The sequence below is a fragment of the Symphalangus syndactylus genome, chromosome 10 (assembly GCF_028878055.3).
Source record: "Symphalangus syndactylus isolate Jambi chromosome 10, NHGRI_mSymSyn1-v2.1_pri, whole genome shotgun sequence".
Taxonomy (NCBI): domain Eukaryota; kingdom Metazoa; phylum Chordata; class Mammalia; order Primates; family Hylobatidae; genus Symphalangus; species Symphalangus syndactylus.
In genome coordinates, this window is record NC_072432.2 from 20,009,633 (window position 1) to 20,027,539 (window position 17,907).

Sequence of the window (17,907 nt, forward strand, 5' to 3'; positions counted from 1 at the left end):
GTCAAATCCACTTTTTATTTATTCAACTAAATTCTAGTTTCCCACCAACATAGTAGTGGACTGGGGCACAGTCACCTGCCATAACGTGGTTTTTTTCCTTTATTTGAAACTTATCTGAAGTGATACTTATATTATGATAAAATGTAATCCTGGCCGGGCACCGTGGCTCATGCCTGTAATCTCAACACTTTGGGAGGCCGAGGCAGGTGGATCACCTGAGGTCAGGAGTTTGAGACCAGCCTGGCCAACATGGCGAAACCCCGTCTCTACTAAAAATACAAAAATTAACCACACATGGTGGCACATCCCTGTAATCCCAGCTACTCAGGAGGCTGAAGCAGGAGAATCACTTGAACCCAGGAGACAGAGGTTGCAGTAAGCCGAGCTCACACCACTGCACTCCAGCCTGGGCAACAGAGCGAGATTTCATCTCAAAAAAAAGAAAGAAAAGAAAAGGGAATAGAAGAGAAGAGAGAAAAGAAACTTATCTGAAGTGATAATGATATGATGATAAAATGTAATCCTGACTCTGCAGCAAAAGATTAAGTGTAAGATTTCACACCACTTTATTATCCTAGGTGCAAATACCGTTCATAGGGCCAGGCGCAGTGACTCACACCTGTAATCCTGACACTTTAGGAGGCCGAGGCAGGAGGATCGCTTGAGGCCTTGAACAAGAGACCAGCTGGGCAACAACACAGTGAGACCTCATTTCTACAAAAAAATATTAATAATAACAATAAAATTAGTTGGGCATGACAACACACACCTTTACTTCCAGCTACTTGGAAGGCTGAGGTGGGAGGATCACTTAAGGCCAGGAGGTAGAGACTGTAGTGAGGTATGATCGTGCTACTGCACTCCAGCCTGGGTGACAGTGCAAGACCCTGTCTTTAAAAATAAAATTTAAAAAATACTGTTTGCAAATGCATGATGGACACATAGGAATATGTATCAGCAATGAACAGGACTCTGGCCTCAGCAAGGACTCCTCTCGGCTTCCTCTCTAGGTCCTGCCACATGAGCCTTCTCTTCCTCACTAATCACCTTTTTGTCATGTGTTTGCCCCCTCAAGAATGCCAGCTTCGGCCGGGCGCGGTGGCTCACATCTGTAATCCCAGCACTTTGGGAGGCTGAGGTGGGCAGATCACAAGGTCAGGAGATCGAGACCGTCCTGGCTAACACGGTGAAACCCCATCTCTACTAAAAATACAAAAAATTAGCCGGGTGTGGTGGCAGGCACCTGTAGTCCCAGCTGAGGAAGGAAAATGTCGTGAACCCGGGAGGCAGGGCTTGCAGTGAGCCGAGATCGCGCCACTGCACTCCAGCCTGGGTGACAGAGCAAGACTCTGTCTCAAAAAAAAAAAAAAAAAAAGAATACCAGCTCCAGTAAAGCTTGGACCTTAACGCTTCCACTGACAGCTGTATCCTCAGCATGTGAAACAGCAGACGGTGCATGGGAGAGGCTCAGTATGCATTTGCTGACTGATTGAATGAATGAAGGAATGCACTGACTTTGCTTCTGATCTAAGAAATGCAGTTAGCCACCTTTGCTCTCCACCACCCGCTCTTGGTCTCGTTAAAAGTCAAAGGCATTCCCTGGCTGATTCGCTTTTGCTGGTTGCTGACTTGCTTTTTCTACATGATTCAAAGGTCAACACAATCCATCAAAAGACCCATGCAAAGGAGGCATTCCGACACCTATTCCCAATCACTCCCTTCCCCTGTGCCTCAGACAGAAGAGCATTTTATTATAACTTGTTTATCCTTCTAGTGTTTCTTGATGAAAATATAAGTAAATTCACATACATATGTTCATATGTCCATCTTCCTTTTTTTTTTTTTTCTTTGAGACGGAGTCTCGCTCTGTTGCCCAGGCTGGAGTGCAGTGGCACGATCTCAGCTCACTGCAACCTCCACCTCCTGGGTTCAAGCAATTCTTCTGCCTCAGCCTCCCAAGTAGCTGGGACTACAGGCACGCACCACCATGCCCAGCTAATTTTTGTATTTTTAGTAGAGACGGGGTTTCACCACATTGGCCAGGATGGTCTCAATCTCTTGACCTCAGGATCCACCCGTCTCGGCCTCCCAATGTGCTGGAATTACAGGTGTGAGCCACTGCGCCCAGCAGCCCAGCTTTTTTATACAAAGGGCAGCATACTCCATGCACTGTTTTTCACCTTGCGTTTCGTACTTGGTAATGTACCTGGAAATCTTCCCTATCAAAACACACACTTTTTTTTTTTTTTTTTTTTTTGAGACAGAGTCTTGCTCTGTCACCCAGGCATGGAGTGCAGTGGCTCAATCTCGGCTCACTGCGACTTCCACCCTCTGGGTTCAAGCGATTCTCCTGCCTCAGCCTCCTGAGTAGCTGGGATTACAGGCGTGCGCCACCACTCCCAGCTAATTTTTGTGTTATTAATATAGACGGGCTTTCACCATGTTGGTCAGGCTGGTCTCGAACTCCCGACCTCAAGTGATCTGCCCACCTCGGCTTCCTACAGTGCTGGGATTACAGGCGTGAGCCACCATGCCTGGCCAGAAATACAGATTTTTATCATTCTCTTTAACAGCTGCATAGCATTCCAATGTAGATATACACCATCATCCCTTTAACCAGTCCCTTATTGACTGATAGCCACTTGGTGGCTTCCAACACTCCGGTGTTACAAAGCTTTAATGATAATTGTGAGCAAATGTCATTTCATCACGTATGCGGGTGTATCTGCAGTAAAGATTCCCAGAAATAGGACTGCTGGGTCAAAAGGTAAATGGATCTGTAATGTTAGTTCATGGCACCAGATGCCCCTCCTATAGGGTTGTTTAAAAATACTGTTAGGTGCTACAAAGAGGAAAGAGGTAGTGTTTTTTGTTTGTTTGTTTTTTGTTTTTTTTTTTTTTGAGACAGAGTCTCACTCTGTCACCCAGGCTGGAGTGCAGTGGTACAATCTCAGCTCACTGCAGCCTTGACCTCCTGGGCTCAAGTGATCCTCCCACCTCAACCTGGGACCACAGGCACGTGCCGCCATGCCTGGCTAAGATTTAAATTTTGTAGAGACAGGCCCTCACCATGGTGCCCAGGCTGAGTGATACTTTAAATGTATATGTGTGGTATAGGTCCTGAGAATGTTTTCCATTCTTGTCACGGGGACTGTTAACCTATTTCTTTACTTTCATAAAACACAGGCTCTTTTAAAATTTAAATCAATGCGGCATCCCCCAGTGGTGGTCTGAGTTCACCTTCCCTATTAAACTTGCATCCAACAATTCTCTTAGGCTAACAGGTTTCCCCTCTAGCAGCCTATTGGAAGAAAACAGCCCCTCTCAAAAAGACTTGAAAGCCTAGTTAATATGGGTAGAATTAAATTTTTATAAGAGCATTCAGGAATTCTAAATCAGCAGCAAATATTTTTCTCATCACAAGACACACAACGACATGGAAATAAAACATAAATGAATATTTTAAAACTTTATTCATTCCAATTCAGGGGATCCCCAAACCTAGTTTATATTCTCAGAGTTTTTAGTAATTCATGACTTTTTCACAGTGAGAATCTACAATGAGAAAATGGTGCCTATTTGCAGAAGCGATAAAGGGTTCTTTCCCACCCAAGCTTCTGGAGAAGGCATGAGGAAACAATATACTTTCACACGAGAATCTCAGATTTCAGGAAATTGACCTTCTGACTTAGAACATTTATTACGGGCGGGGTGCACCAAAGCAATGATCTGCTTTCCTACTGGCACGGACTGGCTAAATACAAGTCATACAAGACTGAATTCACTCCTTTGTTTAATATGGTTTTGTATAACACCTCCAGTTTACTTTAAAATCATGTGGCACGGACAACATGATATTCTCCATGTGCTGGTTGCTGTAAATGTCAATTCTAAGGACAGTCGGTTACCCTAATCAATAACTCATACTCCATCTACCAAAGACATGGGCAAGAATGTTTTCAGCTGTTTTCTTCATACTGTCCCAAACTGGAAACAACCAAATGTCCATCAACTACAGAAAGGAACCTAAACTTTATATGATGGAATTACAAAGCAATGGGGAAAAAATGAACAACTTTTACATGCAACAACATGAATCAGTGTCATAAAACATAAGTGCAATTCCATTTATATGGAATTTAAAAGCAGGCAAAACTAATCTAAGGTGACAACAGTCAGAACCGTGATTACCAGGCTGGACACAGTGGCTCACGCCTGTAATCCCAACACTTTGGAAGGCCAAGGCGGGCGAAGTGCTTGAGCCTAGTAGTTTGACACCAGGCTGGGCAACATGGCAAAACCCCCGTCTCTAAAAAAAAATACAAAAATTAGCTGGGTGTGGTGGTGCAAACCTGTAGTCTCAGCTACTTGAGACGCTGAGGCAGGAGGATCGCTTGCGCCCGGGAGGTCAAAGCTGCAGTGAGCCCTGGTCATGTTACTGCACTCCAGCCCAAGCAACAGAGCAAGACTCTCTATCCTTATCTGAGATTCCCAAAAAGGTCCAGCCATCGGTTTGGGAAATTTCTGGCTGCCTGAGGCTTCTCCTAGGGTAAGAGAATCCTGGTTTTGGAATACTGGAAAATCTGCCTCGAGGGAAGCTTTCATCCAAAGTGGCACTCAGAGCACGTAGGAAGGCACAGAGCAGGGACTCCTGATGACAGAACCACCATCCAGACTGTACTCGGCCGGCCGGCCAGCCTGCTCACACATTTCCTAAATAAGGGGTCTTATGTGAATTTGGTATGAAACTTGCTTGCATTATAACCTGGCAATGAGAATGCAGAACAGCTAACTGTCATTCACCTAAAATTTTACCTACTAAAAAACCTGAGCGCCGACAGCCAATCTGGCTTAGTTCCATTCTCCAGTGGTTTGCAGATTATTAGATGAATGGCAACATAGCACAGGCACAGAGGCTCACACCTGTAATCCCAGCACTTTTAGGGGCTGAGGCAAGAGGATCACTTGAGTCCAGGATTTCAAGACCAGCGTGGGGAACACAGCGAGACTCCATCTCTACAAAAAATTTAAAAATTTGCCAGGCATGGCAGTGCACACTTATAGTCCCAGCTACTCGGGAGGCTGAGGCAGGAGAATCGCTTGAGCCCAGGAATTTGAGGCTGCATTGAGCTATGCTGTGCCACGGCACTCTTCACCCAGGTGACAAAGTAAGACCTTGTCTCTAAAAAAAAATTAAAATTCAGCTGAGAGTGGTGGCTCACACCTGTAATCCCAGCACTTTGGGAGGATGAGGCAGATGGATCACAAGGTCAGGAGATTGAGACCATCTTGGCTAACACAGTAAAGCCCTGTCTCTACTAAAAATACAAAAAATTAGCCAGGTGTGGTGGCACGCGCCTGTAGTCCTAGCTACTCAGGAGGCTGAGGCAGAGGAATCGCTTGAACCCAGGAGGCGGAGGTTGCAGTGAGCTGAAATCGCATCACTGCACTCCAGCCTGGGTGACACAGCAAGACTCCATCTCAAAAACAAACAAACAAACAAAAATTATATTCAAAAAAATAATGGCAACCTACTGTCCACATAATATAGCGAGAAATTTCCTTATAAATGAAATGAAGACAGGAGCTAGGAGCAAGAAAAACTAGACCGATAAACAACTGCACAGCAAGACCCAACCAGCGGGAGGGTTTCAACAGCCCCCACAGAGCTCTGCTGCTGGCCCCTTCCTCTTCAGCATTTTTATTGGTGACTTGTACAGAGAGAGAGGATGTGATCATCATGTTTGTGGACAACCCAAAATTAAACCAAACTCAGAATCTTGACAGGCTGATATAATGAGCTGGATCTCACAAGATTGTGCACAAAAATTAACAACTCAGAACAAAACAGGCAAGGCTCCATGATAAAAATGTATCATAGTTGTTACATTTAAAACTTTAGGGGTTTTGGATAACCAGCAGTTCAGGTAAGTCCATGTAAGTCAGAAGTGTGTTGTGGTTGCCAAAAATGCAATGCCTGTATTATATTTCAACAAAAGTTTCCTTTTAAAAATGTAATGCAACATATTCATACACCAATATTCCCAGCAGCATGATTCACAATAACCAACAGGTTACCCAGAGAGTCCATGGACAGATGAATGGGTAAGCGAAATACAGTCTAGCCATACAATGGAATATTATTCGGCCTTAAAAAGGAAGAAAATTCTGGCCAGGAGCAGTGGCTCATACATGTAATCGTAGCACTTTGGACGGCCGAGGCAGGCAGATCATGAGGTCAGGAGTTCAAGACCAGCCTGGCCAACAGAGTGAAACCCCATCTCTACTAAAAATACAAAAATTAGCCGGGCGTGGTGGCGGGCACCTGTAATCCCAGCTACTCGGGAGGCTGAGGCAGGAGAATCGCTTGAATCCGGGAGGCAGAGCTTGCAGTGAGCCAAGATTGCACCACTGCACTCCAGCTTGGGTGACAGAGCGAAACTCCATCTCAAAAAAAAAAAAAAAAAAGAAGAAGAAGAAGAAAAGTGTCTGATGACCTATGCTTCAAACTGGATGGGTCTTGAGGACTGAGTGAAATAAGCCAGTCATAAAAAGGCAAATATTGACGAATCCACTTCAACAAGGCCCCTAGAGTAGTCCAATTCATAGAGGGAGAAAGTAGAATGGGGCCGGCCGTAGACTGGGAGGAGAGAAGATGAGGAGTTGCTGTTGAATGAGGGCAAAGTTTCTGTTTGGGAAGATGAAAAAGTTCTGGAGATGGATGGTGGCGATGGTTGCACAACAATGTGAATATACTTCATGCCACTGAACTGTACACTGAAAAACAGTCAAAATGAGCCAGGCGCAGTGGCTCACACCTGTAATTCCAGCACTTTGAGAGGCCGAGGCGGGTGGATCACCTGAGGTCAGGAGATCAAGACCATCCTGACCGATATGGTGAAACCCTGTCTCTACTAAAACTACAAAAATTAGCCAGGCATAGTGGTGCATACCTGTAATCCCAACTACTCGGGAGGCTGAGGCAGGAGAATTGTTTGAACCCAGGAGGCGGAGGTTGCAGTGAGCCGAGATTGCACCACTGCACTCCAGCCTGGGCGACAGAGCGAGACTCAGTCTCAAAAAAAAAAAAAACAGTCAAAATGGTCAAACTTACATTAATACATATTACTATAATGTGTATTAATATATGGAACATAATGCATATTTATACATACAAATACATATAGAAATAAATGTATATTTATACATTATAAATAACTGTACTGTATTGTATACAATATTGTATATTCATACAATTATTTATAATGTATAAATATTTATTCAGTCCACATAACATTCTGAGAAATTTCCTTATGATTTCCTTGTAAACGAAAGGAAGAAAGGGGCTAGACGTGAGAAAAACTGGACATTGTATATTCATACAATAGAAATCAGTATCAATAATTGTATAAATATTGTAAATTCAGTTTACAATAATACATATTACCATTTTTTTAAGAACCCAAAAAATGCAATGCAATCATCTGCTCCATTAATGTGAACAAAGGTCATTGTTGGGTTTCATAGCTGCTCTCAGAACACACCTGAAAACAGTGTGAAAACAGGCTTGCAAAGGGATCCGCAAACACCACCCACCTGACTCGCCTGCTCCAAGAGCCTCTCCTCCTTCCCTCTCAAGTGGGCTTTGCCTCTGAACCTGGATGGTTCCTCTCCCTCAGTGAAGGAACTGTTGGCCACTTGGAAAAGGAGGCGGCTCCCAGCACATGTGCTGCTTCAGATCCCCAATGTCTCTGTTGCTGTGCTTCCCGGGACCCCAGGGGTCGAAGGCCCATCGGCCAGAGTAGCCCCCAGGACACTCAGAATATGGGCATCCCCCAGGGCATCTTCCAGAAGCCTTAGCTCCCTGCCCCACTTCCTCTCTGACCCACTCTCCAACACACACACACACAAACACACAACCATGCTCAAGTCTCTGCCTCCCAACGCAACAAAGGATTGGTATATTCATTTACTCCACAAATATTCAGAGTTTGAGAGAAATTGCAAAATAAATTCTTTAAAAGATTTACCAGTTCAAGAAATGTGTATCATGTATATGAATGACAATATTTATTAAGTGCCACTATTATCAGAATTTACCTCATTTCTCTCACCCCCTCTAAATAAATCAGTCTGTGAAGCTGAGACAGGAAAAGAGCTGCCCTGGGGTGGAAATCGTCAAGTGGGGCCAGGGCACTGGGTCCCTGGGGATACCAAGTCCCAAGAAGAAGGCAAGAGTGAAGAGGGAGCAGGTTCCCAATGTCCACAGTGGAATCTCCCCCAGGCCCTCCTACCTCTTCCTCCTCCCAAGGCAAGAGAATGGACTTACCTAGCTGGCCAGGAGGAGATGGAGGGCACCAGCCCAGCTCCTTCTCCCTCCTTTCTCTTGGGAACCCGCTGGAAGCCCACAGACTACATCTCTCCTCTGGGCTAGGGGCGGAGCCTGCAGGGCGCTAGGCGGACTGCTTCTGAGGTTAAGAGTGAGGAAGTCCTTTATTAAAACATGCCCCAGTCCTCCAATGGAACTTTTATCAGGAATGAATTTAACATTTTGATCTCCATCTGCCTGGCCCCTCAGCCCTACTTCTCAATTGGTTCAGAGCTCATGTGGGAAAGAATGGTTCTCCTCACTCCCTAGCCCATGGCAGACACACTCAGCACCGCGCCTCTTACATGGCGAGCAGGTCTGGGTGGGAGGTCTTTAAAGCTAGTTCTCACAGTGGGAGCCTGCATGAGGCTCAGGACATGCCAGTTGGCTCTAACCTCTGGAGCCAGCAGCACCTGATAGCCACCAGGCAGTCAAAGCATGACTTTTCATTCTTTTTTTATTCTGGAACAATGGAAGTTTCCTTAGACAGGTAACCCAATAGACCCAGCATTTAGCCTCCTTGAAGAAAACACCAGAGTCTCAAATAACAAACAAAACTAAATGCAAAGGGCTGTCCAAGTCCTCACTGTAACTCGAAATGGCATTAGGAACATTTATGGAGACTAGAAAATACAAGACCCCAAACCTGCTGGGCCTCAGACCAGGACACGGTCTCCTTCTCTCTGGCCAGTACACAAGTCATCAAACCACTGTCCATGCATGATCTGCCCAATCTACAAGCCAAGCACAGCTAGAGACACCACTAACCCATCCCTATTTATTCTCTTAACCACATAACTTCCAGATTTCCATTGCACCTTGCTAGAGAGCCATGTTTATGTCTCCAAAGCTTCAATCCTTCTTTAAGAACAAGAAATTAACAAAATCACAACGGCACTTCCTAATGGTATTAAACATAAAACTTTCATGCTTATATAAACCTGAGAGCTCATGTAGTTAGTTCCACCTCCTCATTCCCCACATGAAGTGACTGTGGAGCTGTAAACTCAGTATATAACCCAGCTGTAACTGGGGAAACTGGAATATAAACTGGATATTAGAGGATATTAAGAAAGTAGTATTAGTTGTATTAGTTGTGATAATGCTATTTTAATTACACAAGGAAACTTCCTTCTCCTTCCTTCCTTCCTTCTTTCCCTTTTTCCTTCCCTCCTTCCTTCTTTCTCTCTCTCCCCACCCTCCCTCCCTTCCTTCCTTCTTTCCTTCCTTGGGTGAAGGAACAGAGATTCACACTACTGTTAATATGGGTGTAACGTCAAGATGTCTCCAATTTACTTTTTTTACATACATGTGTCTTTTTTTTGAGACGGAGTCTCGCTCTGTCACCCAGGCTGGAGTACAGTGGTGTAATCTCGGCTCACTGCAACCTCTGCCTCCCAAGTCAAGCGATTCTCCCACCTCAGCCTCCCAATTAGCTGGGATTACAGGCGCCTGCCACCATGCCCAGATAATTTTTATATTTTTAGTAGAGGTAGGGTTTCGCCATGTTGGCCAGGCTAGTCTCAAATTCCTGACCTCCAGTGATCCACCTACCTAGGCCTCCCAAAGAATTATAGGTGTGGGCCACCACGCCCGGCCAACATGTGTCTTTTTTTAAGCTTTATTGAGGTATGACTGACAAAAATGGTATATATTTAGGGTATACAACATGATGTTTTGATACATGTATACATCGTAACATGATGTTTTGATATATGTATACATCGTAACATGATCACCAAGATCAAGGTAATTAACATGCCTATCACCTGCCATCATCACCGCTTGTGTGCGTGTGATGACGGCACTTGAGATCTACTCTCTTAGCAAATATCTTCACTTTTTTTTTTTTAATGGAGTGAGCTGTAACATATAAACAGCTGGCCTGACCCAGGGTATACACAGCTGGTTAGTGGACGAGCTTGTTAACAGCAAGCATGGTTCCTGCCAAGGCTGTTTTCAACGTGCTGTACTCTCAACACGGGAGCAGCTACATAAGACGACGGGGCCCTTCGGACAGCCACACGGACCCTGCCCACTCAGCTTGGGGAGGTTCTACGCACTCCCAATGAGGATGGCAGACAAGCCACACTTCAGCGCAAGAGTAACTTGCTAGGTTGGCTTACTTCTCTGATCTTAATGGCCAACTACTCACGTAACATTGGCCCAGGTAACATTTGTTCTCAAAGACCACATCAGTGCACCAAGGAACTGGAATCTTTCATAACATAGTAACATGACGTAATAGAATCTGGATAGAATCATACAATAACAATCACAAACGGCTTGCTGTGTACCAGGGACTATTCTGAGTGTTTACGAGAATGGCCCCAGTAAATCACAACATCCGATGATATTATTATCTCCATCATATTGATGAAGCAACCAGGGCACAGAGAAGTTAAGAAACCCACCAAAACCACGGAACCCTACACGACAGTCAGCATTTTGGATGACTCAGCCATACATGCCCCTGTGATCACACTCCATTTCCAGACAATCACATTTCATGTTTTTCACTGGGAGGAATGGTCCGGGGATAATTTCTTCTCATTCCTGTCTTTAAAAACAGTACAAAAGGATAAAAACAAAAAGTAAAAGAGAAAAAATCTGCCACAGAGGCTAAAACAACATATCTGATGTCAAAAAAATTTTTTTCACTTTGTTTTTCTCAACAAAAATTCAAATCACTCAAGTACTGCTTGACTCTCTTCTCCAAACAGACGTAGGCAAGAAGTCCATAGTATCTCTCAACAAACCTAGGCAAGAATCCAGACAGCTCTACAGTTTCTTCTCCAGAGAACTCTGTGGGCCGGGCATGGTGGCCCATACCTGTAATCTCAGCACTTTGGGAGGCTGAGGCAGGAGGATCACTTGAGGTCAGGAGTTCAAGATCAGCCTGGGCAATATAGAGAAACAAAAAAAATAAAAATAAGTAAAAACAAACATACAAAAAATAAAAATAAGTAAAAAAGTTCAGGCGTGGTGGCTCACACCTGTAATCCCAACACTTTGGGAGGCCAAGGCAGGAGGATCACTTAAGGTCATGAGTTCGAGACTAGCCTGCCCAACAGGGTGAAATCCTGTCTCTACTAAAAATAGAAAAAAAATTAGCCAGGTGTAGTGACACGCACCTGTAATCCCAACTACTTGGGAGGCTGAGGCAGGACAATCACTTGAATCCAAAGGCAGAGGTTTCAGTGAGCCGAGATTGTGCCACTGCACTCCAGCCTGGGCAACAAGAGCGAAACTCTATCTCAAAAAATAATAATAATAAAAATAAGTAAAAAAGAAAATTAGCCAAGCATGGTGATACATACCTGTAGTCCTCGTTACTCAAGAGGCTGAGGCAGGAGGATCGCTTGAGCCCAAGAGTTCAAGACTACAGTGAGCTACAAAATTAACTTAAAAATTAATTTTTTTTTTTAATAGGATCTCACTCTATCACCAAGGCTGGAATGCAGTGGCACAATCTTGGCTTACTTCAGTCGCAACCTCTCAGGCTCAAGCAATCCTCCCACTTCACTCTTTTGAGTAGCTGGGACCCCAGGTGCACACAACTACACTCAGCTAATTTCTTAATTTTTTGTAGAGACCAGGTCTTTCTATTTAGCCCAGGCTGTTCTCAAACTCTTGGCCTCAAGCAATCTTTCCGTCTCAGCTTCCCAAAGTGCTGGGATTACAGGCATGAGCCACCATACCTAGCCCTAAAAATTTAAACATTTTAAAAAAGGAAAAAACTATCTGAAGGCTGCCCAGTGGCCAGCAGAGGCCTCTCATCATGATATATCAGAAAGTTACCAGTTATTCCCTTTAAGGACTCTAGGTGAGTTTCTGCAGAAAGAGTGACATGGGAAATAAATTGTAGTTGGCCTTCCAATACCTTTGCTAACTTCTCCAGTATTGATAATGACTTTGAACTAACCTTTATAATTTAATCACTTCTTGAAAGTGGTGCCTTCTGAAACTAACATGAGATACAGACCATTCTACAGAAGAATATATTCAGTAAAAAAAGACAGAGAAAGAGAGACACAGTGGAAAAAACTTAGACCCAAACACTGAGTTTCGAAGATCCCAGAAAAGGAGACGTTGTCTTAAACAACCCATCCTAGACATGGTGAAATGTCTTAGGATGAATTGGGGAAGCTGCCAGTTGGGACATTCCCTAGTTCTATTCCAAAATCCCTTCCCTACATTTAGTCCAATTTAAGGTATCTCATGTAATTCTCAGAAAAGGTTAAAGAATTCTCAAAGGTAGTGAACATCCAACTAAGATATAGCACACACACAGTATCTGATAGCAGGGAAGGAAGGGCAGACTCAAACCAGAACAACAAGGACAAAGAGTTCTAACTCCAAAGGGCTTGGGAATCACTGGCATAGAGCTTGCTGTAAAGTCTCCAACTGCAAAAAGAGAAAGGATTTATATCATGGCTACTATCTATACTTTAAAAACGTCTGAGCTTCCTCAGATATTAGTGTCAGAGGCATTGGAACCAGACCAACTCCATCTTGAGTAGGGGCTGGGTAAAATGAGGCTAAGACCTACTGAGCTGCATTCCCAGACAGTTAAGGCATGCTAAGTCACAGGATGAGACAGAAGGTCGGCAAAAGATACAGGTCATAAAGACCTTGTTGATAAAACAGGTTGCGGTAAAGAAGCAGCCAAAACCCGGACGGCGATGAGAGTGACCTCTTGTTGTCCTCGCTGCTACACTCCTATCAGCGCCATGACAGTTTACAAATGCCAAGGCCACGTCAGGAAGTTACCCTACATGGTCTAAAAAGGGGAGGCATGAATAATTCACCTCTTGTTTAGCATATCATCAAGAAATAACCATAAAAGTGGGAAACCAGCAGCCCTCGGGGCTGCTCTGTCTATAGATTAGCCATTCTTGATTCCTTTACTTTCTTAATAAACTTGCTTTCACTGTACTCTGTGGACTTGCCCTGAATTCTTTCTTGCACGAGACCCAAGAACCATCTCTTGGGGCCTGGATCATGACCCCTTTTCTGTAACACTAGCAGGCTGAAGGATGAACTAATAATTGAGGCAAAGAGACTACATTTCATATCTGCAAAAGAAATGAACAGTACTATCCGCAAATAACAGGCGCCTCTCACACACAATACCTTTACTTCCCTCGCTGGGAACTTTTCATTCTTTTTCAAAATTTGTTACGGTTAAAATTAGCATTTGACATTCACAAAAAAAACGCCAACAACATGTCTATATCTGCTATTATGACCTCACCATTCATTCACCTCTGAACTGACTTTCAAAACACAGTTAACTTCAGCCAGCAAACAACAGTCAGGCACAAAGATAAGGAAGACAATTAAAAGTCATACTGACAATAAAAACAACTGAGCAATATAATTCTCTGCAGTTGTCAGGGCATGGTTTATGACTTTTACATTAAAAGAACTTTTTCTTTTTATTCTTACAGACAATATAAAAGCAATGATGATCATGGTTAAAGGCAAGTCAGTGGGTGGGGAAAACGGCCTTGGGAAAGTTTCCAGTCTAAAAACGCACGTTAGCAGTACTTGATGGCGATGTTTTGAATACCCAGAGAAAAGTCTGTCTACTCTTCCGCCCAGTCTGTAACAGGCGACGCTGACATTGAAACCAGCCAAGGAACGAGAGCAAACGGGACAATGGCCTGTCTTCATGCGAAGGGAAGCCAAAACAAAATGGCAGAACCAAAGCTGCGTCTGACTAAATTCTACTCATTCTCCAAGGTAAGGTTTCATTTCAGAACTCTCACATGAACTCTAATCAGTGTAAACCAAACATAAAATTCTAACCACCCCCCCAACTGACTGAATGGAGGACCTTCCTCTTGGCCAAGGGGATTCCAAAGTTAACCTGAAAGACTAGTGCAGGGCATGTTGGGAAGGCAGGATCAGACACTCCTCATTCTACCCTCCTCCCTTTGGAATTCAGGCACGACTGGCCAGCATGCATTAACATTCAAACAGAAATCTTAAGACTGAGAAAACAGATGCTTTGTAGCAATAAGATACCAAATTCCAGCCTGTCTCTAGTATAGCATCATGTGACAGATAGCAGGCCCTGAAAGAAATCAAAGTATTTTACCCCAACATACATTTCTTTGACATATTTTGAAATGACCCTTCAAAGCTGTCTCTTGTGGGGAAAATCTACATTCTGTAGCGAATCCCATCCCCTTTCCACACCCTTTCCTGTTCCAGGAGAGATTTAACTAAGAGTCTGGCACCTTTACTGTCTAATCTCTCTGAAGCCTGTTACCTGGAGGCTTCATCTGCATAATAAAAACCCTGGTCTCCACAACCCCTTATCTCAACTCAGACATTCCTTTCTATGGATTCCACATCTTTAGATAATAACTTAACTCTTTCAACCAATTGCTAATCAGAAAATCTTTGAATGCACCTGTATTCAAAATCTATTCCAAAATCCCTTTCCTTGAATGCACCTGCATTCAAAGATTTTGGAAATCCCTGCTTCAAGTTGTTCTGGCTTTCTAGACCAAAGCAAGGTTCACCTTAAATACAATATTGATTGATGTCTGCCTCTAACTTCTGTCCCTCTAAAATGTATAAAACCAAGCTGCACCCCAACCACCTTGGGCACATGTTCACAGGACATCCTGGGGCTGTGTCACAGGCCTTGGTCATTCATATTTGGCTCAGAAGAAACCTCCTTAAATATTTTACAGAGTTTGACTCTTTTCATAGACATCTGCATATACTCCTCCCTCAAAGCCTCAGAGGCCAAGGAAACGGAGGTTTCCATGATGGTTCTTATGCCTGACTGTCAGAGGCATGTGAACCAGGGCAACTCCGTCTTGAATAGGAGCTGGGTAAAATAAGGAAGAGACCTACTGGGCTGCATTCCCAGATGGTTAAGGCATTCCAAGTCACAGAATGAGATAGGAGACCGGCACAAAACACAGGTCATAAAGACCTTGCTGATAAACCAGGTTGCAGTAAAGAAGCTGGCCGGCCAAAACCCACCAAAACCAAGATGGCAATGACAGTGACCTCTGGTTGTCCTCACTGCTACACTCCTGCCAGCGCCATGACCGTTTACAAATGCCATGGTAACGACAGGAAGTTACCCTATATTGTCTAAAAAGGGGAGGTATGAATAATCCGTCCCTTGTTTAGCATATCATTCAGAAAGAACCATAAAAATAGGAAACCAGGCTGGGCGCAGTGGCTCATGCCTATAATCCCAGAACTTTGGGAGGCCAAGGTGGCTAGATCACCTAAGGTCAAGAGTTCGAGACCAGCCTGGCCAACATGGTGAAACTCCGTATCTACTGAAAATACAAAAATTAGCCGAGCGTGGTGGTGGGCGCCTATAATCCCAGCTACTCAGGAGGCTGAGGCAGGAGAATCGCTTGAACCCGGGGAGCGGAGGCTGCAGTGAGCCAGGATCACTCCACTTTACTCCAGCCTGGGCAAAAGAGCCAGACTCCGTCTCAAAAATAAAAAATAAAAATAAAAATAAAATAGGAAACCAGCAGTCCTCGGGGCTGCTCTACGGAATAGCTATTCTTTTATTCCTTTACTTTCCAAAGAAACTTGCTTTCACTTTATAAACCTGCCCTGAATTCTTTCTTGTGTGAGATCCAAGAACCCTCTCTTGGGGTCTGGATCAGGACCCCTTTCCTGTAACACGACTATATGAGCACAACACATGGTTCCTGCCTTCGTAAAGGTCATCACGACACTACATTGCAACTACAAGCTTCTATCCTTGTTTCTGTCCCCTCCTGTGTCATCGCAGAGATTCTCAGAATGGAGGCAACATAGGTTAGCCCTCTCTGTTTGACCATGGTGCCTGGTGTAGAGTGAGCACCCACCCATCATATCAGTTCCATGAATACTGAACACATTTTACAAATAGGCAAACCCCGAGAAGATCTGCTGCACATAAACATCTTTCCTACTCAAGTCACTTTCACTACTGAGGCTTCACGTCTTTGAATCTGTTTTCCAGAGTCCTTAGATCTACGGATAAATATATTTCTGAGAGCTCAGTGTTTTCACTACTGCTGTGAGTTCATATGTAGACGGAATAAAGAAAATGGCTCAAAATTGAAGGGAATCATTAGAAAGCAAGGAAATAGTGAGAGAAGAGAAGTAGAAAAGTAAAAGAAATGAGAAGATAAAATGGGAAGAAAGCAAAGAAATACCAGACTTTGGCCTGAAATTTGCCATCACACTGCTGTCTCCTGTCATGGTTAAATTTTGGACTTTTCCAAATATACCCACATCTAACCTGCTTCTCCTTACAAATGAAACGGATGAAGTCGGTGTTCACTTTTCCTAAAATGCTCAACAATAGTTACAAGTTCCTTTCTGATCCTTTCCTTCTTAGGAAAGAAGAAAAAAACCTTCCACATAAAACCTTTCAGAACCTAAAGCGTGACATCAGCAGGATGACTTTGGACTCAGGAAAAGTCTAGAAAGTCTTTTAAGCTGAGATGCATTTTTGAGGTTTGGGGTGACAAAAAATCTAAAAACAGTGCCTATGTATAGAAGGGCTTTGCAAGTCTATCTGAAATAAAACATTCACAGAATAAAATTCCATTTCCATATAACGTCTAAGAAAAATCCAAGTTTTTTTGTTTATTTGTTTTTGAGACACAGTCTAGCTCTGTCGCCCAGGCTGGAGTGCAGTGGCGAAATCTCGGCTCACAGCAAGCTCTGCCTCCCAGGTTCATGCCATTCTCCTGCCTCAGCCTCCCGAGTAGCTGGGACTACAGGCATCTGCCACCACGTCTGGCTAATTTTTTGTATTTTTAGCAGAGACGAGGTTTCACCATGTTAGCCAGGATGGTCTCCATCTCCGGAACTTGTGATCCACCCACCTTGGCCTCCCAAAGTGCTGGGATTACAGGTGTGAGCCGCCGTGCCCGGCCTCAAAGTTTTAAGAAAAACAAGTTATTAAGAAAGACTACCTTCATAGGTCCTTGAGCCTAGAGTTAACATTTTATTGAGTTTTGGTCCATTTGAATTCTTTAATAAGACTTGAAGAATTATTACTGCTGCATTTTATACCATCAAAGAGATTCTCTTTTATAACTTGAAAAATAAAGTACACATTTCCTTTTTTCCCCACATTTTTGTGCAAGAAAATTTATTTTATACAACTTCCAATCCATTCTGTGTCCTAGAGATTTGACTGAAACTGATGATAATCAAGTGCTTCTCAGTTCATCTGGGGGCTTTAGTTGTCATCTTTGAGTATGGAATAGAATATAAAAAGAAAAGGTAAGTTTAGCCTTGGGGGTGGGGGGAAGAGTTTGGCTTTTTACTTTTTTTTTTTTTTTTTTTTTGAGACAGAGTCTCATTCTGTTGCCCAGGCTGAAGTGCAGTGGCACAATCTCGGCTCACTGCAGTCTCCACCTCCTGGGTTGAAGCAATTCTTGTTCCTTGACCTCCCAAGTAGCTGGGATTACAGGCATGTGCCACCACACCCAGATAATTTTTTTTTTTAAGTAGAGACAGGGTTTCACCATGTTGGCCAGGCTGGT

At 43.7% G+C, this 17,907-nt stretch overlaps 1 protein-coding gene and 1 pseudogene across 12 annotated transcripts in view; both read right to left on the reverse strand.

The window, feature by feature from the left end:
• CAMK1D (calcium/calmodulin dependent protein kinase ID) overlaps positions 1 to 17,907 on the reverse strand; it is a 489,400-nt gene that overhangs the window by 379,112 nt on the left and 92,381 nt on the right. For 2 of the 12 annotated variants that reach the window (XR_010113808.1, XM_063610163.1), the window contains exon 1: positions 10,524 to 11,342. The exons of 6 other annotated variants lie outside the window; for them this stretch is intronic. Coding sequence is in view for 5 of the 6 variants with exons in the window: in XM_063610163.1 (XP_063466233.1) it covers positions 10,524 to 10,633 (110 nt within the window). In the remaining variant the exon portion in view is untranslated. Of the gene's footprint in view, positions 1 to 10,523; positions 11,346 to 17,907 lie in introns of those variants that run through there. 4 more of the 12 variants (XM_063610162.1, XM_063610161.1, XM_063610160.1 and 1 more) reach the window with 3 other exon arrangements.
• On the reverse strand, positions 3,044 to 3,184 carry LOC129492435 (uncharacterized; annotated as a pseudogene).